Source organism: Electrona antarctica (assembly GCF_951216825.1).
Source record: "Electrona antarctica genome assembly, chromosome: 14".
Classification (NCBI taxonomy): Eukaryota; Metazoa; Chordata; class Actinopteri; order Myctophiformes; family Myctophidae; genus Electrona; species Electrona antarctica.
This window is the reverse complement of record NC_136795.1, coordinates 24267819-24290427: the sequence shown is the minus strand read 5'-3', so window position 1 is coordinate 24290427 and position 22609 is coordinate 24267819. Positions and strand designations below refer to the sequence as shown.

Genomic DNA, 22609 nt, shown 5'->3' with positions numbered 1-22609 from the left:
TTGAATATCATTTTGGAATAATTGTTGAATGTGGCATTTTGTGTTGAATTTGTAGAAACCCCTTGTTTGTTGTTTAATTTGTTTTAGTCAGGGAATAACTATTATCAGAAATCCAATATGTGAATAAATTCCTTACCAAGAAAGAAATGTCTTCACCCATCTCACAAAGAATTAAATTCAGTTTCCCTTAGCGAATCTGTGACAGCTACTGAAAGTTGGGGTACCCTAAATAACATTATGCAGGCAAAATTTACAAAATGTTCTGCTTATTTGACAGGTCAAACTAGGGGTTTTCATTATTCTAAATGAGAAAACAGTCCTTGGGCTAAAAATGGCAATAGCTGTCATCACAAATGTGATGACCTGGAAAAGTGACCATGGCCCTTCGGGCTGCTATGTGGCCCTCACACCTATACGTCACAACGCCAAACCGAAAGATATGCGTTTTTATATATGAAACCATGTAAGCTACTACTTTACAGGATGTTGTTCATGGTTGGCTACTGAGACATTCAGGTCAGGTTGGAAGTCTGATCGGATCTCTAGTGCAGTTGTTCTCAAACTTTTGAATGTCAAAGAACCCGGTTTGGTTTTGTTCAGTATACCGCCCATCCCGTCTCCGTGAAAAGTATATTTTTCACCCGTTTTCATTTCACCCTTAGCCGTCGGGTATCTGCGGGTACCCGGCCGGCGGCCGGTTGCAGGACTCTGCCCTTGGTGTCACCTAACCCCACTTTGAGAACCACTGCTCTTGTCATGAACTGGCTCTAATACAAAGGCCCTCATATATAAATTGAGTGTAAATTCTGCCCCAAATTCGAGTGTAGGTTTCGTAGTACACCCACGTCGCGTCGGCATTTATAAAGTGATCGCAAACAGCTGATCCTTCCTTAATTTCGTTCCGACGTTAATAAATGTGACGGCTGAAAGCACGCCCTATGAAATCAAGCCTCGCCCTCGTTTTTGCGACATGAACAACTGCAATACGACCTGGAAACCATGGATACAGGAAAAACTTGCTGCCCGCCTCACCCCCCTCTTTCATACACACACACACACACACACACACACACACAGACGCACGCACGCACACGCAACTTGCAAGCCCAACTAACTGGTGTGTTGTATCTTAAATAAATAAAGAACGAACACCTGCATGAATTAAATAAAGCTGTAGGCCTCCTACCCTGTCTGTTTCCCTCTCACCTCGCTTGCCTTTCTGTCATGTCCACGCACACACGCACGCACCTCAAGGCTACATGACACATCGCATCGCCATGAATGGAATACGTTTGTAGGCTGGCCTATATTAATTTTACCCATTCGTGCGCAGTGCACGGCGAAGGCGATCAGTGAGACTGCGCACTGCTGTGATAAGTCCTGTGGGTGAGTGATGCCTGCATGAGGGATAGGCTACCATGTCGTCAAGGCAGTCATAATCAACGTTTATGGAGTGATTTGATCATTGATGAACGAATCATAAACATATGGATGAAGGCTTGCATGTGTGCTGGTATGTGCTGGGCTGGCGACGCACGCCGCTGTCCCGTCCTCCCGACCCCCGAAAATGATCTCGCTTTTTATCTGAACTGTCAAAGCACTTATTTAAATGGTGAATTATTAAGCCCCTTACGCCTATAGGCAAGCTGTATGCTTGTCATTGTCACTTGGAAATAAAGGCGTGCAGTCCATGTGCCTTTTTTTTATAATATCACAGTGATTATATAGGCATCTGATGTCACGCTCATGCCGCATGCGATGCGCTCCCAAACACTCACATAACAAGGCCAGTAAAGCACTGTTTGATTAAGCACAAACTAATACATTGTAAACATGTTATATTGTTTTTAATTGCGCGATTTTAATTACTTGTAAAGTTGGAAATCTCTCTTTTTCTTTTTTTTACATGTATATACATACAGTTTTATATTAACATTTTAGGAGTGAAAACATATGTTTAGATGCCTGTGTCAGCAGTTCAGACAATGCTGCTCCGCTGTTCTACGACAGAAAAACAGGTGAGGACAGAGCGTACGACAGCTCCCGACCAGACGTGATTTTTGTCCTGGCACAAGTTCAATTTCATGCTTTGGCGGAAATAGTAAATGCCGAAATTTTTGGTAATTTCGGCGTGCACCCATATTTTGGCGTACGCACGGTTGATAAATGAGGGCCAAAGAGTGTACATGTATAGGTCAGGATAATGAGGTGTAGGTGGGTGCTAAAGGATGCTAATGTTGTGAAATGACAACAAAAACCAACCACGCGCACGCGCGCACGCACACACACACACACACACACACACACACACACACACACACACACACACACACACACACCACTCTCTCTGAACTCCACCATAGACTGAGAGTCACGCCTGCACATAGTGTCCAAGCACCACCAAACACTCACACACAGCAGTCAGACAAACATGCATGCGTGGCCGCACGCACGCACGCACGCACGCACACCCCTCTGGCATCTCTCTCTCTTTCCCCTCTCTCTCTTGACAGGTCCAACAGGCTTAACGAGTGGACACGCCCACACACACACACACACACACACACACACACACACACACACACACACACACACACACCGATACAGTAGAAGGGAGTGTCCTTGATATGCAGAGTTGCACAGCACACACACTCAACTAACACAATATGAATATACATGACCATGACGCATTCCTCCACGTGCTCAAGCAATGTGTCCAGTTTTGGTCGAATTACAATCATTGGATCATTGCATAGTTTATTTTACATTTTCACTTTTCTATGTTCATGTTTTAGGCCAAGTTTGTTTTACAGTGTTATGGTTATATGTAGGTTGTGCTGTGTGAGCTTGGCCTATCTGAAAATTTCAGAAAATTGTGAGCGTGCTATAGTTAGTTAGTTAGTTACTTTATTGACACAAATGTAAAACATTGGGTCCAAACAATAATCAAAAACCCATCTGACATTTTCAGAGAATTGTGAGATTGTATAGCCTAAAATAAATAAAAATAAAATAAAAATAAATAAAATGTGTCAACTGATGCCCCGCCCCCACTGTTACAGGTGTTACAGTGCAAGGTGATAGTCAGGTAGGCGAGGCCACCATGGGAGATAATAACTTAAAGATATAGCTCTGCTTTTGTGTGCGTGTGTGTGTGCGTGTGTGTGTGTGTGTGTGTGTGTGTGTGCGTGCGTACGTGTGTGTGCGCGCGCGTTACGTGCGTGCGTACTTGCAGTGCGCGGTGGGCGTTGACAGTGAGTGTGTGCGTGTGTTATTGTGTGTGGGACAGGCAGGCAGGCATTAGGTTGCAGTCATTCAGGACACTTACACACACATCGCTGCTGGTTCTCTGTAGCTGGATATTTCTCGCGGGGGACTCTTCATTGTAAAAAGCCGCTGACAGGTGGATCAACCGCGCACACACACAGCTGACATCCCACCACCATGTTCAAGAAGAAGTCCAAGACCAGCGTGCCCATCACACAACCCAAATCTGCGTGAGTTTCTTGTTTCTTACATTTCATTAGGCGATGCGGCGAGCGATACAGTGCATGTTCTCTCAAACTATTGGATTTCAAGGACTGCTCTTAACTCTGACAGTGTACTAGCCCTGAAACATGACTGCCATGATAATCATGTCATGATGATTATCATGGCAGTCATGTTTCAGGGCTAACGGTGTACAAACTACAAATGGAACTAAATGGAACCAAATGGATCCTAACGGGTCCATTTAGTTCCAGATTTGTACACAGGGTCCATTTAGAACCCCCTGACTCAGACTGGAGGTTGTATAGCCTACAGGTGACAGCTGCTCTGTCCTGTGTTTCTTTGTGGTCGGGTGTGTCTCAATTCAACTAGTGACTTGAGTCAAACTCCTGGTCAAATAATATGACTCAAGGGAAAGTTGCTGCAGTGAGATTTGTAGCCTATACTTGAGTTTAAAGTAGCCTTAAAACGTCCACCAAAGACTTGGACCTATGGCTTGGACCCTTATATGACTGATATGATATAAGGCTAGGCCTATATCTATATGACACCATTATTAACACTGGAGCATCAGAGTGTAAGAAGCAAATCACTGTATTAATATTAGTTACCTTGTATTTTTTAGGATTAGTATCAGTATCAGTAGCCTATTGCTAAATTACATTATTATATCATTTATACTGTAGCTGCTGTGTTTTAAGGCTCGTTGGTATGTTGTTGTCTTCATCTGAAAAGTATAGTAACTAAAGTTGTCAAAGGCAGTGGAGTAGAAAATACGTTTCCCTCTGAAATGGAGCGGAGTAGAAGTATAAAGTTGAACGTAATGGAAATATAAGTCAAATGGAATGATAAGCACGAGCACCTCATTATTGTAGTACAGTTGAGTAAATGTAGCCTACTTCATTACTTTCCACCTGTGCTAATTAGATGACAATAGCCATTCACCCACTTTACATATACAGCATGTATCTTTGCAGTGAGAACACATTTTACACACAGTATTACACACATTATTATGTTCACTGTGTATGGAACCAAATGGACCATGCAGTTCCATTTGTACACTTAGAGTTATACAGACCAGACCCGTAAGGGGCCCGTTTGGGCCGGCTTCTGCGTGGTCCCCGGACCCATATGTTGAATACCAGTATATCTTACATTAAAGAGACGGTTGTGTTTGTATAAATGGCGTCCTTTAACTTTCTACAGGAGGGTGTGGCAGCATGTCAGATATGCTGTCAGGTGAAGGAGAGAGAGAGAGAGAGAGAGAGAGAGAGAGAGAGAGAGAGAGAGAGAGAGAGAGAGAGAGAGAGAGAGAGAGAGAGAGAGAGAGAGAGAGAGGAGAGAGAGAGAGAGAGAGAGAGAGAGAGAGAGAGAGAGAGAGAGAGAGAGAGAGAGAGAGAGAGAGAGAGAGGAGAGAGAGAGAGAGAGAGAGACGAGAGAGAGAGAGAGAGAGAGAGAGAGAGAGAGAGAGAGAGAGAGAGAGAGAGAGAGAGAGAGAGAGAGGTCACAACTGGTTTGATAAGTTACGCTGTCCTCACTAAGATAATGAACCTCTCCCTACACATACCTATCGCCTCACCACTCCCTGGTACACTACTAACCCAGGGTCAAATTGAACTCTGAAGGGTATGTAGTTATGTACACAATATAACCAAACGGACCCTATAAATGGATACAATGCTGTGTATTCCTCTTTGCATGCCGCTTGCCCACTGGGTTTATAAGAAATGACTTGATGAATTGAGTGTTAAAGTGGTGTGAGTCATGTGTTTTTTGTTCAAATTGTGTTAAATAGCTCTATAATCTGACAGTAATCATTGCCAGTGTTTGTTCAGTAGCATGAGTCTCCCTGTCTCTGCAGTGCTTTAGTGACCAGGAAATACATTTTCAGGTCGGGATACCAATTTCATGCAATCAGGAGAGAGAACTCACACAGGAATAGGATACAGGATAAACAAGTGAAACTGGAAGTAATGACATAAAAAAGTGAGCACAAAAAGTTAAACTGGAAGGAACACTATAACATCTAAGCTGGATAAAAAAGGGTGGACAAATTGAACCAAATCATCAAATGGACCCTTACAGTACTGTAACTATTAACAATAAACCAACTAAATGGAAAAAGCGCCACTCCAAAAATAAAAGATGCAAGACTGGCTCAGATGCAATTTCTCATGATGACGAGTGCCACAATTGTTCCAGTTTTTCATGTGTCTATGAGGTGACAGTACTTCATTAGACACCCTGGAGTCGTTTTTATGTACAATGATGTATTCCCTTTGTATTTAGGGTTTCTTCCTGGAGGCTGAACCCTTGACAGTCAAACGTGCCAATGAAAAAAACAGTAATATAGTGACATCACATTTTCAGCCCCTCCCCTAACCCCTCCCCCCTTTATCATACAACTACAGCTGTGGTTGCGGCTTAAGTTCAGGTGGATCACCACCCATCACCACCCACCAGGAAAACCAGGCATACTTAATGAACTGGTGGGGGTGCCCACATAAAAAACGACATTTTAACAAATACTGTGCACTTTTTTGAAAAACGTCTTCCTCCTTATATAACAATAAGACCTGGTGATCATGTTTTAGGGTGGAAAAAATCATCTTTAAAAAAAGAAAGAAAAGCAGTGAGCAGTACCTTTATTGCTGGACAATGTCAGCAAGCCACCAGAAAATAAACAGCCAGAGAGTGACACAACACTGTTACAAAAACAGTCAGTGAGTGACAGTGACATTTTTTTGTTTTTTTTTAAACATTGAAAGTTGGCACAAGGACCAGGGGATCCCCAGCTAAACTGCTCATAGTTAGGATTAGGAACCAAATGGGCTCTTTAAAGGTCAGTAACTCAGAGAGTGTGCACATGGAACTAAATGGACCCTTACAGGAAGCTAGTTTTTTATTCCTAGGATAGCTCAGGTTTAGGAGCGCTCGTTTTACCAATCTTTTACTACCGCGGATTTCTTTTATATTTTTTGTATTAAGGTTGGTGAGGGGTACGTTAATAGTTTTTGGATTAAGGTTGGTGAGGGGTGCGTTGCTCCCCTGCTTGCGGTTATGTTTAGGTTAGAGTTAGAGATAGGGTTAGTACTAGTCATAGAGTACTAGTAGGCATAAACACTTGTGTGCGGTCCAAAACACAGCCCAGCGCTTCCTACTCCACTGACAACCAATCACAGCGCTCCAAATTCCCTCCCATCATAGGAATAAAAAACTCGCTTACAGGAAGTGGCCAGGAAGGTGCTACCAATTACTAATTAAGGCTCTGTTCCATTTAGTGTAGCAGAGCTAGTGAGTGAACATGCACAATAGGCAGTACCCTGACGTTTTGACCTGAATGGATTGGAACACAACCATAATTAGTATCCTTAGTAACACCTGTAAAGGAAGTAAGAAATGGTCCAATGTCTTGCCAATATGGCGTAGAGCCTAATACCTGATGTGCTGCAGGTGCGCCTGTGAGTTGGCACAGTCCTGTCTGTCTCCCCCACCTGTAGACGTTGCCTAGGCCACTCAAAGTGGCGTCTGGGGACCAATGGGTGTCCTTGCGGGGGTTCCAGGGGGTCCCCAGCAAAATGAGGGACAGTTTAAAACACTGCAGCCATATTTTACATTTCAGCTATTCAATCTACAATGTGTTGTAGATTAGTTATTTAAAAAATAAAAATAAAAAACTCATATGGGGTCCCTTGCACAAAATATTTTTAGATGGGGGTCCACAGCCAAATATCGATATTAATTTGGAGGTCCTTGACATGAAAATGATTGAGAATCACTACAGTGAAAGTTGTTAATCTAACAAATACGAAATGAGTCATTAGTAGTAAGTAGGCTACTTAATGACTAATAGCTTTTTCATGATCAACTATTAACAACATACATTTAACAAGACATTAATAACCCATGAACTAACTTGTGAATGATCCATTAAGTATTTATAACTTATAAGGGATTGTTATTCTAAAGTGTTTCCAAGGTTCAATTCAGTTTTATTAGTGCCAAATCACAACAAGTTGTCTCAAGACACTTTACATTAGCAGAGACCTGACATTGTCCCAAGCTGAGCAAGCAATTTTCTGTGGAAACATTTACAGTGGCATACTGTGTGGCCACTGTATGTTGCCACAAAAAATGCTTGAGGTTAAAAAGTCAACACATCGTATTGTATATACACCGTAAAAGTACAAAAAGTGTTACTTTGTACTTTACTATAAGTAGTATATAAATAAATACTATTTATACTTTACTATACCTTTTGTAACTCTGAGATTGACACATACGTAGGGCTATATCTTGTGCCACCCCGCCCTTACCCCTTATCCCTAAGCTTTTTTTTACTATTTTGAATAACCTTTTAAAATAGTTCAAATAGCCAATCTACAAGCTCACAACGTGTCGATGTAGATAATAGTTGAACTATTTTAAAATGTTTTTCAATAAATTCGATACATATGAATGACAGCTTCCTTCAGCACTCATCAGGTGAGGCGGAGGAATCCTGCTAATGCCACTCCACCCTCCCCTTTCTGTGGCTGTAGTCTTCCTGCTGCAGGTTTTGATGGGTGTAAATAAACATGGTAACACGCCGTAATCCCAGGTAGTTGGACTGGATCGGCGGGGTAGGCTGTCTCTGCCTCAAGTTGGAACAGGCTCCGCAGACCAGAAACCCATTCAAATGCAACAAAATAATGATATACAAACACTCTCTGTCTTGACGGGTGAAAGGAGTACTCAGGCAGCCTCATCAAAATAAGAGCCTGTAAAAGAGAACACATAATTATATACGTATAGTGTAGGGTCGGAATCAACAATCAAATGCAAAAACTTTATCTGTACCATATTCAATCGTACAGAAAATGCAGGGTTGGAGTCCCGCACCAACCCTAGTGTGGAAGGCACACCAACACTTTTCCCACATGTTCACACACATTTTCCTGCTCCTATGGGTGCTTGGACTGACACATATTACTATATGCACAAGGACACTTTTGGCACATTTGGGTGCGTGGAGTTGGGTGCAAAATGAACACAAACATCACATCATGCAACATGACATAATTTGAACACATGGAGGACCGCAATGACAATAAGCCAAGAAGGGTACACCTTTAATGTGGTTGCTGTTGAGTGTCCAATGTTGTTTTAAAGTAGTGAAAATAGCAGATCTACAAGCTCATAACACGCCACATTGCATTGTGAGCTTGTAGATGTGCTATTTCCACTACTTCTGTGAGACACTTAATATATGATGGAGGACCACATTCATTTACGAAACTGAATGTACGTGCAATACATGCTTTTCTTTTGTTAATGAGTAGAGATACTGTAGACTGACAAGTGACTTTCCATTGTTTTGACTGGCAAATTGGCCTTTGCAGCATGGAAGAATGGATTTGTTTAGCAGGTAGTGATGGCCTTTGTATGGAGCACTGTTTACTCTGTAGCCTACCAGCACACCTGTACTGCTAGGCTACAGATTAATGGCACTGCAGGCTGCAGTACCATTGGTACAAGCCTGGATCCAGTATAAACCCGTGTCCCTATTTGACACCAAAACCCAGTTGTGTCGAGCCAGACTTGTTGCCTCCCACAATTTTCAAATGCTTCCGTCATACAGTCTGGAACAACGGAAGCTCTGAACATCAGGATGCGAGGATAAAGCGGATGTGATGCGTCCTCCTCGCTTTCGTCTTGTCTTTATTTTTGTCACGCAAATTTGTCCTAAAATAAATCAAAACATTATCTAAGCCTATATAGCTTAGTACTTATCAGAAATGGACATAACGTAAATTATAGATGACAGCTTCCTTTCTCTGGGCTTTCGGCAGGTGTAACTCCAGACTATAGCATTCAGAGATTGTGAAACAGTTGCTTTTAGACAAGGTGTGGGACTATGGTAGGACACCTACTGGTCGACAAATAGCACTCCCTGAAGCTCATGAAGCCCAACATTCCTCATCATGAGCCAAGTGGGGATTGTCTCTTGGACGATGAGACGTTCTGATCTCGCATTGCATGAGGGAGACCTTTGCTGATTTGCTGATTGGAGGCCAGACATTGCTGATTGGTTTACGAATACAGGTGTAAAAAAAGAAGTGTGTGTGTGTGTGTGTGTGTGTGTGTGTGTGTGTGTGTGTGTGTGTGTGTGTGTGTGTGCGTGTGTGCGTGTGCGTGTGTGTGTGTGTGTGTGCGCGCGCCTATGCACTCCATCCTTTGTAGGTGTCCGTGAGAAGGATAGTGTTAGAGCAGGAGAGAAACACAGGATAGAATCATGGTCAAATAATAATCGCAAAGATAAGATAAGATAATATACATGTATGTCCAAAGCTTGGGGATAGGCTATTTGTGTTGCTTTTGTGACACTGTGCTATGACAAAGTATGGGATTAATTTACAAAACAAAAAAGTTTAATTATGGAGAGGTTTCTGCCCTACAGCAACGATATGTAGTAGCAGGTATGTATGAGGTTAGACCAACAGCATCATACATAAACGTGCAGCAGGTGCAGTCAGTGCATGTTTTAGTATGTGTTTTAGTATGTGCTTCACTGTTTCCCAAGCAGTGGGTCTGGACCCATCTTTGGGTCTGGACCCATCTTTGGGTCGCCGACCCATTTTTATGGGTCACAAATAAATATCCAATAGCACCTGTTTTAAAACTTTGGAATCTAGGTGTGCAAACGTTGTTGCAGGAATCGAATCAGGACATAAAGGTTAAGGATGGCATGTATGACTGCTTTCTGCAGTCATATAGGAGGGATAGGTGAAAACATGCAGCGTTGCATGTACATTATCTAGTCCTGTCAGGAAGGTTGGCACCAGGCCAACGGAACACGATTTGGGCCCAGGGTTGCCGGGAAGCATGTTTTTTGCAGAATGCAACCCCCCTTTACACACACACACACACACGCACACACACACGCACACACACGTGCGCACACACGCCCTATGACTCAGCACTGTAGTGCTCTGGTTTCAATTTGAGCCCCTCTCTCTCTCTCTCTCTCTCTCTCTCTCTCTCTCTCTCTCCCTGGATGATGATCTCAGATGTTACAGATTCTCTGCAGAAAGAAAAACATTGCTCTGGGTGTGTGTGCATGTGTGTTTGATCATTTTAGTGATTAAACTCATTGGTTCTCCACCTTGTTTTAGCTGCAGGACCGCTAGCATCAGGGCCCACTGTTCGGTGGTCAGATATGGTCAGATGGGTGGACTGTGTGTATTTTCAGAGCACGTTTATTTGGCCAATCAATCGATTGTGTTCTGCTTTTTTGTATTAATGTTATTATAGTGTTTTGACAATCATTTGGGGGCTTGTAATATCCTCATGGCCCACAGGCCCACAGGCCCCAGCCCACAGGTTGAGAATTGCTGCACTGGCATCTTTCCCCACAATCCTCCAGGACCTCTCCACCCTATACCTCTTCACAATATATCGTCACATTGTGGTGCGCTGTGAGCTTGTAGATCTGCTATTTTTGAGTAGCCATCGCATAAATGGATAAAGTTGTTAAACACTTTGCTGAGACACCTGACAGGGACCCCTGGGCGTCCCCGGACTCCACTTTGAAAACCACTGTTCTAGGAGGTGACGATAGCAGCTCCAAATGTTTCTACTTTTCATGTCAAATGTGAACCAGATGCTGAAGGAAATGTGACAAGAATGGTTTTCATGTCATGTAGCAAGCCTCGCCTTCACAACTCTGGCACCCTGATTTAAAGCTGTATTATGTAACCTTGTTTTGTCAACAAAATGTTATTTTGTTCAATTTGTATGGTATAGTATTCAATATAACTTACAATTACGTTGGTTGTATTTGGTCTCCCTGCTCTCGAGACATTTAGATCCTGTGTCTAGTAGGTTGGACACGACCTTTGACACCACCATGTTTCTGGTTTGACACAAATTTTGGCCTAAAGTTCAATTTAACTCTTACAGGTATATTATGGAGTTCTGTCCTACTCTGGGCATTTCATAATATGCAATTATTCTGCAAAACAATTGCCGTACAAGCTCACAGTGCGTTACTTAGTTCCATTGAAGTGGAAACATAGTCGATTCATTGATCATTAAAATAAACCTGCTCTGACAATGAACGCCTTTGTGGCTCTACTAGGCCTGCTCCATTTCTCCCTTGACACTGAATATCAATGTGTTGTGGGTTTGTAGATCTACCTTTTTTGCAGAATGCACCCTTGCAGAGTAGGGTGGCTAGAGTTCATCATAATGTGGTTAGATGTAATGTTGTTTACAACACTGTAATTGCAAGTTACAGTATGTTGTAACGTCAACGAGACTCATCTGCTTCAAATAAAGATCTTAATAGCAAATAAAGGAACAAGTTTGAACAGCTCTTGGTCTTTGCACTGCATCCCTGCAGGCGTTTAGTCTCCTCTCTATACAAACCATCAAGAGGCACTGTCAACTCCCACACTGAAAAAATACCCAAGCTATAATAGCCTGCAAGCTGCAATAATCTGCAAGCTGATCTACAATCCGATCTAAAGAGCTTGTCGATCTGCTAGTTTTGCTGTTTAAAAAATGTATTCAGAAGCTCAAGAGTCAGATAGTTTCTCTGACAGTTTGACATAATTGCCAGTGCTTTTGTAGGAGAGATGGATAGCTACAGGGTGGTGGCCCCGTGAGAGCATTGTCCCTTTCCAAAGCACCCTTGAGCAAGGCAGTGAATCCACAGTAAAGTCCCCAGAGTTTTATCCATTTCGTTGCTGTTGAGTGGAAATCTTGTATGATTTCTTTTATATATTATTTAAAAATATATTTTCACTGACATTTTGCACTCTTGTATGATGAAGTATGGCTTTTATCTACAAAAAATATTTTTTTAAACTAGACAGTGACAGTGACGATTTGTAATTTATAGATCGTAAAGTATTGTACGCTCTTGCATGGAGTTAAATTGAGGATTTGGACTATGTAAAAGTACACAGTAGTCCGTCAGCTCACGGGATAGGCTGTATCTTTGAGTTTGAGACAGCACAGTCACAACACAGGACTAGAAATATGAATGAAATTAAATAAGGATGGATGAACAAAGAGAAGAAACAAACGGCTTACATCCATTGTGGTTTTCAGTCAACACAGACAGACATTACATGACAAGACAAGACAGTTAACACAAGACAGGTAAGGTAGTCTAGCAGGTTATTATAAAACAAACAGGCGTTGCATAATATGTAGCAGACATTTTAGTACATTCGTTTTTAGTACTCCAAACTAGTTACAACCAATGAAATGCATTTTTACGGCATGTTCAAATAGACCTTTTCATGTCAAGGACCTCCAAATCAATATGTATCCGGCCGCATATGAACATATTTTGTGCCAAGGACTCCCAGAAGATAAAACTTTTGTTAAGCATAGGTTAAATTGTAATTTTGACCTTTGTTGACCTGGATTTCTATAGTTTGTAGTTGCAATGTACAGATGATTTGCTTCAATATATACTGTTTGGACTGATACAGGTTATTGGTTCGAAGAAGCTTCCTCTTGAAGCAGTTCACTCAGTGGAGTGGGCGAGGTCTACTTTTAGGCCAGTCAATCTAAGCTAAAAAATCACACCTGTGTGAACTGAGTGGTGTAAGGTCAGCTGTGGTCTGATGTAATGAAATCACACCCGTGTGAACTGGGTGACCATAGCAACCATGCTCATTTTTTGGTACGAACAGACAGACACGTAAACTAACAAAGCTGAAATCACACCCGGGTGAACTGGGTGACCATAGCAACCATGCTCATTTTTTGGTACGAACAGACAGACACGTAAACTAACAAAGCCAGTTGTAGGAGTGGTTTACACCACTCAAAAAGGGGGTGACCCAAAATAAATTGCAATAGTAATCGTTCAAGGTTTATATTTTATGATCCTTAGGCTTAGGGTCATCCAAATAACATTAAAAATGGATTATTATATAACTTGTGGATCATGGTAAATTCAGGGGTTGAACGTTGGGGTACCATTGAAAACCTATAAGGCAAAAATGTCAAATTTGAATTATGCTTTAAGTAGCATGTGACATGTCAACTAGGGGTTATTCATGATTCTGAACCCATTCCAAGCATTTGTTTTGCACGAAAGACACTCCTTGGGCTAAATTCGGCCATAGCCACATGCCCAAATGTGATGACCTCGTCACATTTGGCACCTCATTTGGCATCACACCTATGCTGCGGGTGTGGATCCAGGTTAGGTTCACCTTTGATCCTATATGACTATTTCTATGCATTTGATGTTTTACCTTGTGTTTACCTTGCTTACTGCAAGTCGCTCCAATATTCAATATTTACAAAAAATCACACCCGTGTGAAGTAAGTGGTGCAACTCCGTGTGGGGGTCCCCGGGGGAGGGAGGGGGTTCCAGACCCACAGGAACGCACCCAGGGTGCCAGCCCGATCCTGGCGAGCCACTTAAAAATCAAAAAGCTCTGCTATTTTTTAATAGGCAACGTATAAATCCTTTTTTTGGTGTACACAGGTTGAGACCTTGTATAAGCCCTTTGGGCTTCTTGCCTCCTAGCACTTTCCTTTATTATTTTCTACGTATTTTCCCCTTTGTATAGTTTTTATACTGTGCCAAATCAAATCAAATCAAATCAAATCAAATCAAATCAAATCAAATCAAATCAAATCAAATCAAATCAAATCAAATCAAATCAAATCAAATAAATGGATAAAGTGTTTATATTGATTGTGATGCTATGTTAAGTTTTGATGGGGACCCCCTGGACACACTGCTGTACGATGTAAATCCTATAAAAAGTCTACAGGCGCTTTCTTGAACCACACATGCCTTACAACTGGAGCAGTGTGTTTGTGTATGCCCACCTGACTGCCTCTTCTGGGTAGCGTGTACGGGGGTCCTAAAAGATGATTGACCCAGGGGTCCCCGTGAATCTGAATCCGTCCCCGTCTAAACCTCTTCAAACAGATATATCGATGAAGGTTAACTGCATATATTGCAGAGGTCTTCAACGTTTTTCAGGCCAAGGGTGCCCTTAGACGAGAGAGAGATGAAGCAAGGACCACCACTATTTTTTTATATAAAATGAAATTGTCCATAAAGCTGGCTCCACAACCTATTGATTGGGAAACACTTCTGGTAGAAAGTGAGATGAAACAAGGAAGACCTTTTGATCAGATGAGGTGTGTAACAGAGCTGGCAGCCAGCGTGGGAATGTGGATTCCAGTGGAAGGTGTGCCGTGCTATCCTACGCTTCAACAGGTGTCATCATCATACCTACACATCATTAACTGTTGAGCAGAACATTATGACGTTCTGCTTGGAATCAATCTGTGTGAAAAGAACTGTCACCTCAGTGACACCAACCGGCGGTTCCCAAACATAGGGTCGCAGACTTAGAGGCATTTTGTTATGGGTTGTGAGTAAATGTAATTAACTCCAAAGACCTTTACAATTATTTGTATTTATAAATGATACAAAAATAATGTTTAATCTTTAATTATTAACTTTTTTTCCTAATATTTTCAGAAATTAAAACTAAACTCAATAGAAAACATTTTCATAAATCGTGATTTCTTTTTTGGTGGAAAATAGTAGATCAACAAGCTCACCACGATGCAACACGTGAGCCTTTTTGAAATAATTCAGATGCGTGTAACTGTAATCGCGTGACTTGGGTTCCAGCGAGGCAGCGAATGTCTCTTTTGGGTCTGATTGTCACATTCTGCTTGTAAAAAAGTTAGTCTTATATTCAATGTTTTACTTGAGTAAAGGTACAAAGGTATAGGCAGTTTCCCAAGAATGTTGTGTGATGCATTGTGCGCTTGTAGATTAGCTAGCCTATTACTTGGTTTCCAGCGAGGCAGCGAATGTCTCTTTTGGGTCTGATTGTCACATTCTGCTTGATCAAATCATCAACATGACATGAATGCGTCCTGTCGTCACTGTCACAGACAGGAAGTTGTCGCTGCACATTGACACCATGTGTCACCAGTTCAAATATGCCCTGATCCACTTGTTTTCACTGTGCAGGTTTATACGTAGAGCTGGGTGGGTCCACTTGTTTTTACTGTGCAGGTTTATAAGTAGAGCTGGGTGGGTCCACTTGTTTTTACTGTGCAGGTTTATAAGTAGAGCTGGGTGGGTCCACTTGTTTTCACTGTGCAGGTTTATAAGTAGAGCTGGGTGGGTCCACTTGTTTTTACTGTGCAGGTTTATAAGTAGAGCTGGGTGGGTCCACTTGTTTTCACTGTGCAGGTTTATGAGTAGAGCTGGGTGGGTCCACTTGTTTTCACTGTGCAGGTTTATGAGTAGAGCTGGGTGGGTCCACTTGTTTTTACTGTGCAGGTTTATAAGTAGAGCTGGGTGGGTCCACTTGTTTTCAAGCTGATTGTCTGGTGTCACTTTGTCAGTGGTGGAAAAAGTACTCAATTAATTAATTGAGTAAAAGTATCAATACTGCAATATAGAAATACTAAATGTAATGGAGTAAAAGTACAATATTTGCCTCTGAGATGTAGTGGAGTAGAAGTAAAAGTATTTGAAATACTCAAGTAAAGTACAAATATCTCAAATTGTACGTAAGTAAATGTACTTGGTTACATTCCACCACTGCACTTGAGACATAGTCAACCTGCTGGTTGACAAGAAGTACTGCCCGAAGCTCAAAGCGCAATGTATCCTGACTATCCTCTGGCCAAACAGGTTTTTTGCCGTATTAGCTCAACGGTACTCCAACGGTACTCCAGAAAATGTGACTGGGGGGACTATGGCTGGCTATTCAGAGCGGGGGCTAATGAATTTTGGTTTACAAAGAAGTCAGTCAATTGGGTTTGGGGGGGTTAGGAGGGGCTCAGCGTCCACCAGAGGGGGCTAAAGCCCCCCTGGCCGTCCCTGGAGCCGTCCCTGATTCCCACCAGGTTGGACAGGAAGGAAAGTTGCAGGTTGAAGCTTTACAATCATGTTTTTTATTCATGACTTCTGGAGTGCAGCTTTACTGCTGTCAATGTTTTGTGTAAAGACCTGCCAATGAAATGTGTTATACAAATAAACATGCCTTGCCTTGTACTATTGGCTGCATGCAGGGCAATGTGTTGTGCTTTGTACACAACTACTGAACGGAAAATAGTCAAAGTCCTATATTCAATGTTTTACTTGAGTAAAAGTACAAAGGTATAGGCAGTTTCCCAAAAATGTTGTGTGATGCATTGTGCGCTTGTAGATTAGCTAGCCTATTCTTTTATAGCCTAAGTATACAATAAGGATGGAGTATAGTAGAGGTATATCAGCCCCATTGTGACAGCAGTGCATTCAGTGGAGTATAGTAGAGGTATATCAGCCCCATTGTGACAGCAGTGCATTCCATACATTGTCACACCCAAGCATGTGAGTGCCTATCTTCGTATAGATCAGTCTGTATCAGTTGTATTGATTTTCTTTCATTGCACCAATGTTGGGTTTAAATACATCCCCCCCACAGGACACACGCACGCACGCACGCACGCACGCACGCACACGCACACGCACATGCACACACGCACATGCACACACACACATGCACACACACACACACACCAGATCAGGGATGCCAGGATTCTTGTGCAAGAAGAAAATAAAATGAGTCACACCAGGTGACATACTCCTCAATGACTGTAGCCTGGTTAATAAACCAGACCGAATCAGCCGTTGGCAAAAAAAATTTGCCTACCAGCGGATTACGGTCTGGCGAGGCTCAGTAGCACGCCTCTTTCCTACAACCGAGAACAGGTCGGACCAATCGGGACACGGTATGCAATATGGGCGGGCTTTGGTACAGTGACGTTCAATGCTTGAGACTTTTGACTGACAGTAGCTCTGACCAATTGCGTCAAAGAGAAAACCTTTGAACCCGCCCCCCCGGGAAATGAAATCCAAGTGGAGCCAGCCCAGACTAATATACCGCGACAGTGTTGTGTGATATTAGTCTGGCTTATTAGCCAGGCTACAATGACTGGGCTGTGGATGCACTCGTTATTACCTAACAGACTCACAATGACTGTGTCGTCTGTGATATATGGTCCTGTGCTGTGTGCATGTTTACTTTGGCACAAATCTGTATTAGTGTGTGCAGAATAAAACGTAAGGGGGAGAGAGAGGGAGCACAGCCTTGAGGTGAGCCTAGTGTAGAAGAGCACAATGTTGAGCAGCTGTTTATTTCAACCCTTTCAAATAAGACCTTTGATGATCCGGCGAGGGGAATTCAGTCGTCAAAGGCTGTACAGCAGACAATTAAGATACACCTATGAACAAAGGGCAAAGAATAAGTACTGTTAGATACAGCACAGTAAAGACATCACATAAAAAAGATCAGTCATCACAACCATCAAATATGTAATGGTTGTGACTTACCGCAAAATCTTCCCACAGCCTCGGATAGTGTTAAAGGCTGAGGAAAAAAAGTATCTGGCTTTGATTAATTGATTGAAAAAACAAAACAATAACAAAACAAAACAAAGGTACAAGGTATACAAAGAGGATTTCAACCCAAGAAAGCCTATGACTTGTTTCCATTGGGGTCCAAATTAGCATGGTTTTCATCCTGGTCAGCTGTTCTCAAACGTTTCTGGATCAGGGCCCACTTGAAAATATTGAAAGTGCTTGCGGCCCACCCATGCATCAGTGTTAAGTGGTCTAGAGGTGGTCAGATAGCCAGATGGATGTTAACGTAGTGTACTTTAAGTTCTTATATAATGGCATCACATTTGAATAGTGTCAGAGTTTGGAAGCACTCATATTTAATAACGGTGCAACGTCCGTTGAGTGAAGTCCAAAACTCCATGCTGCTCAATGTTTTGCCACTCAGTCTAGATGAGGGGGGCGTGTCCTGGTGGAAAAGTGATGCACGTGCATACTCTATAAATAGCATAATAACCATAACATAATGCTGTTATTATTCCCTTATACAATAATTTGTTTGTTTGCTTGCTTGCAGGGCCCCTTCCACAGAGCTGGCAGCTCTGATAGAGAAGCTGCAGAAGAATGCAGACAAAGTGGAGAAGTTCATCTATGAGACGGAGCAGTACCTCAACAAGGTGAACACATGATGACAGATCATTTGCAGTTAGTCACACCACTGTTCACTTCTCTGCTCACTCCATCAGTCAGTTTGTCACACCACTGTTCACTTCTCTGCTCACTCCATCAGTCAGTTTGTCACACCACTGTTCACTTCTCTGCTCACTCCATCAGTCAGTTTGTCACACCACTGTTCAGTTCTCTGCTCACTCCATCAGTCAGTTTGTCACACCACTGTTCACTTCTCTGTTCACTCCATCAGTCAGTTTGTCACACCACTGTTCAGTTCTCTGCTCACTCCATCAGTCAGTTTGTCACACCACTGTTCACTTCTCTGTTCACTCCATCAGTCAGTTTGTCACACCACTGTTCAGTTCTCTGCTCACTCCATCAGTCATGACACCACTGTTCAGTTCTCTGCTCACTCCATCAGTCATGACACCACTGTTCAGTTCTCTGCTCACTCCATCAGTCATGGAACACTTGACAATAGAGCATATAGGTCTCTGTTTTGCAGGCCAAGGACCCCTTAGCTGAGACAGAGATGAAGAAGGGACCCCTACTACATTTCATATAGTTCATCTACTTGTTTGACTGCATTATCACCAGTGTTGAGTAAATACATTGTGATATGTTGTGAGCCCCCCCCCCCCCCCCCCCCCCCCCCCCCCACAGGCCACACACACACGCATGCACGCACGCATGAAGCACGCACGCACGCACGCACGCACGCACACGTATATGAATATATATATTTTTGTAACTCAAATATGCTTCTGGGGAGGTCCCCGGAACAAAATATTTTGAGATGGGGGTCCGCAGCAAATACATATCATTTTGATTCATGAACTGAATTGTGAATCTAAACAAATGAACCTGTCTTGTCACGACGCCATTGTTTCAGGATGTGAGTAAGATCAACGAGGGCAAGCAGCCTCTGTACCAGGACGAGACAAACAAGAAGATCCTCAACTCCCTGGAGCTGCTGAAAGGTCTGGACGAGGATGCGGGCAACGCCAAGCGCCTACAGCACCCGCAGGCCGAGATGATCGAACAGGAGTGAGTTCAGAAAACCTTCAGGGTTCAGACCTTTTACAATAGTCTTTAAAGGACAACTTTGTTTTTGTTTTGTTTTTCAACCAAGGTTCATGTTTTAGGTTGTTAGAGAAATTAAAAGATTGTTATTATCATTATTATTATTTAATTTACTGCTTTAGCTATTTTCTCCAGTTTTTGACAGAGGCATTCGGGCAAGTGGCAAAATATTGTTTGTTTTTTTACATTTCTTATGGCGATTCGATTTCTTTATTATTATTTAGGCCTACTATAGTCCTGCTACTAGACCCCAGGAAATTATGTTGAATCTTGAATCTTAAAAATACAGTATAGAAAAAGAATAACTAACTGATTAGTGTGCGTGTGCCCGTGTGTTTGTGTGTGCCCGTGTGTGTGCCTGTGTGTGTGCCCGTGTGTGTGTGTGTGTGTGTGTGTGTGTGTGTGTGTGTGCCCGTGTGTGTGTGTGTGTGTGTGTGTGTGTGTGTGTGTGTGTGTGTGTGTGCCCGTGTGTGTGTGTGTGTGTGTGTGTGTGTGTGTGTGTGTGTGTGTGTGTGTGTGTGTGTGTGTGTGTTGCAGTATGAAGCAGCTGACGGACAGAGTGATGAAGCTAAGGGAGGATCACGACCGCATCTACCATCTGACCCGCTCTGAGGGGCTGCCCAGCGTCAACTGGGGCAAGATCATCGACGAGAAGATGGTGAGAAACGCGTGCACGCATGCACGCGCACACACACACACACACACACACACACACACACACACACACACACACACACACACACACACACACACACACACACACACACACACACACACACACACACACACACACACACCAAATGCGCCATTTACCATTTAGCTGACTGGGCTGTGTTGTCTCTGCCGCTGCCCTACAGGACAACCTGAACAACAAGGGTTTTGGTCAGGACCTGCCCAGCGTGGAGAATGACGTGGAGGAACACAACATCTTCCACAGTGAGGTGGAGGCGCTGGCCCCCCACATCACCGACAACGATGACAAGGTACGAGCGCATTTCCAGACAACGTCACACTGACAAGGAGGAATAGACTCCAACCTGCTTCCGGTCACCTAAAAAGGTGTCCGCCTACTTTACGCAGATACGGGAAGTAAAGCGGAGATGGCAAGTCTTGCTATTTTTGTCCTTGTTCTCGCACAGTGTGGGTTAGGTGAGCATTTGTAGGTGAACGGAAGTGTCCTGATGGGAGGTGTGGTCCTGCTCCTAAACTTCTGCTTTTGTGTGCACCCCAGACCGTTTTTAAGTTGCTTTTTTCAACATTTAGACCGCCCCCACCTCATTCCCTGCTATAAACCCATTGCGCTACCAAATCCATTTTAACCATGTTAGAAAACACACGCTGCTCCTGGTGACTGATAATGTCATTTTATTGCATGAGGAGGTCATTTAGTCATGTTCTTAACATACATGTATTTGGTATTATTAAAAAAATTTAAATTTCCTAGTAGGCCACACATTTCATTATTTGCTTTTTTCCATCTCTATGTATTTACCTTATTTCTCCTCTTTCTCCAGGATTATGTGAGTGGCCTGCAAATCAAGTACAACAAGCTCCTGGTAAGAACACACTGGTGCAGATTATTTAAACCCCTGGCTCTGTCTGTCTGTGTGTGTGTGTGTGTGTGTGTGTGTGTGTGTGTGTGTGTGTGTGTGTGTGTGTGTGTGTGTGTGTGTGTGTGTGTGTGTGTGTGTGTGTGTGTGTGTGTGTGTGTGTGTGTGTGTGTGTGTGTGTGAAGTACAGCTTGTTCATAAACCTTGTTCATAAACCTTTCACTTTCAGCCCTGTGGCTACTTGTGTGTGTGTGTGTGTGTGTGTGTGTGTGTGTGTGTGTGTGTGTGTGTGTGTGTGTGTGTGTGTGTGCCCTGTGGCTAGTGTGTGTTCCTGTTCAGTGTTCATGTTTGTTCTTCTGCGATGGGGAACAAAGTGTCTCATCATCACCTGACAATAACCTCATAGATGAGTGTATGCATGCATGCGTGCGTGCGTGTGTGCGTGTGTGCGTGTGTGCGTGCGTGAAAACAACAGGTACAATCATCAATCTTTTGCCTCATTTAATTTCAGACACAAATCTAAATTCATTTGATTTCATTCATGCATTAATTTGGTCTAATATCTAATATCCCTCCTGAGTCATAGGGTGGTTCTCAACCTTTTTACAGCAAGTACCACCTCAGAATGTACTTGGCTCTCCGCGGGCGGGCGGGCTGGTGGGGGGGCAGACAGACAGACAGACAGACAGACAGACAGACAGACAGACAGACAGACAGACAGACAGACAGACAGACAGACAGACAGACAGACAGACAGACAATGTGTTTCCTGCATGCAGCCTCACCACCAGCCTCTCTCTCCTCTCTCTACCAGAGTGCCTCGGGTGCACGGCAGCGCCACCTGCTAAGCCTGCGCGACTACATGCAGCGCTGCACCAACGAGCTCTACTGGATGGACCAGCAGGCCGAGGAACGCAGCCACTACGACTGGAGTGACACCAACCTGGACTACCCCGCACGCCTCAGGCAATACGAGGTATTATATAATACAATATAATAAATATAATTATACATCCACTACGGCTGGAGTGACACCAACATGGACTACCCCGCACGCCTCAGGCAATACGAGGTATTATATAATACAATATAATAAATATAATTATACATCCACTACGGCTGGAGGGACACCAACATGGACTACCCCACACGCCTCAGGCAATACGAGGTATTATATAATACAATATAATAAATATAATTATACATCCACTACGGCTGGAGTGACACCAACATGGACTACCCCACACGCCTCAGGCAATATGTCATAACATAATTATAGCAATGATAAAATGATGTAAAAAATATTACTTAAAGGAGCATTCAGTGATTTTGGTGATTTGTAAAAAAACCCGGTAGGCCCCGGTAACAAGATGTGCACATGCACACGCTCTACAGTGGGGGAAGTACAACAGACCAACAGCACGTGCACCAAGGCTCG

General features: G+C 43.0%; 1 protein-coding gene across 2 annotated transcripts in view; it reads left to right on the top strand.

Annotated features, from left to right (window-relative positions):
* The first annotated feature begins 3289 nt into the window (after window positions 1-3289).
* ppl (periplakin) overlaps window positions 3290-22609 on the top strand; it is a 40719-nt gene continuing 21399 nt past the window's right edge. Inside the window, exons 1-7 of one of the 2 annotated variants that reach the window (XM_079520270.1) lie at window positions 3290-3497; window positions 18444-18543; window positions 19431-19585; window positions 20159-20279; window positions 20479-20604; window positions 21136-21177; window positions 21986-22147. In XM_079520270.1, the coding sequence (XP_079376396.1) occupies window positions 3445-3497; window positions 18444-18543; window positions 19431-19585; window positions 20159-20279; window positions 20479-20604; window positions 21136-21177; window positions 21986-22147 (759 nt within the window). In that variant the 5' untranslated portion in view covers window positions 3290-3444. Of the gene's footprint in view, window positions 3498-18443; window positions 18544-19430; window positions 19586-20158; window positions 20280-20478; window positions 20605-21135; window positions 21178-21985; window positions 22148-22189; window positions 22244-22609 lie in introns of those variants that run through there. The other variant, XM_079520271.1, reaches the window with a different exon arrangement.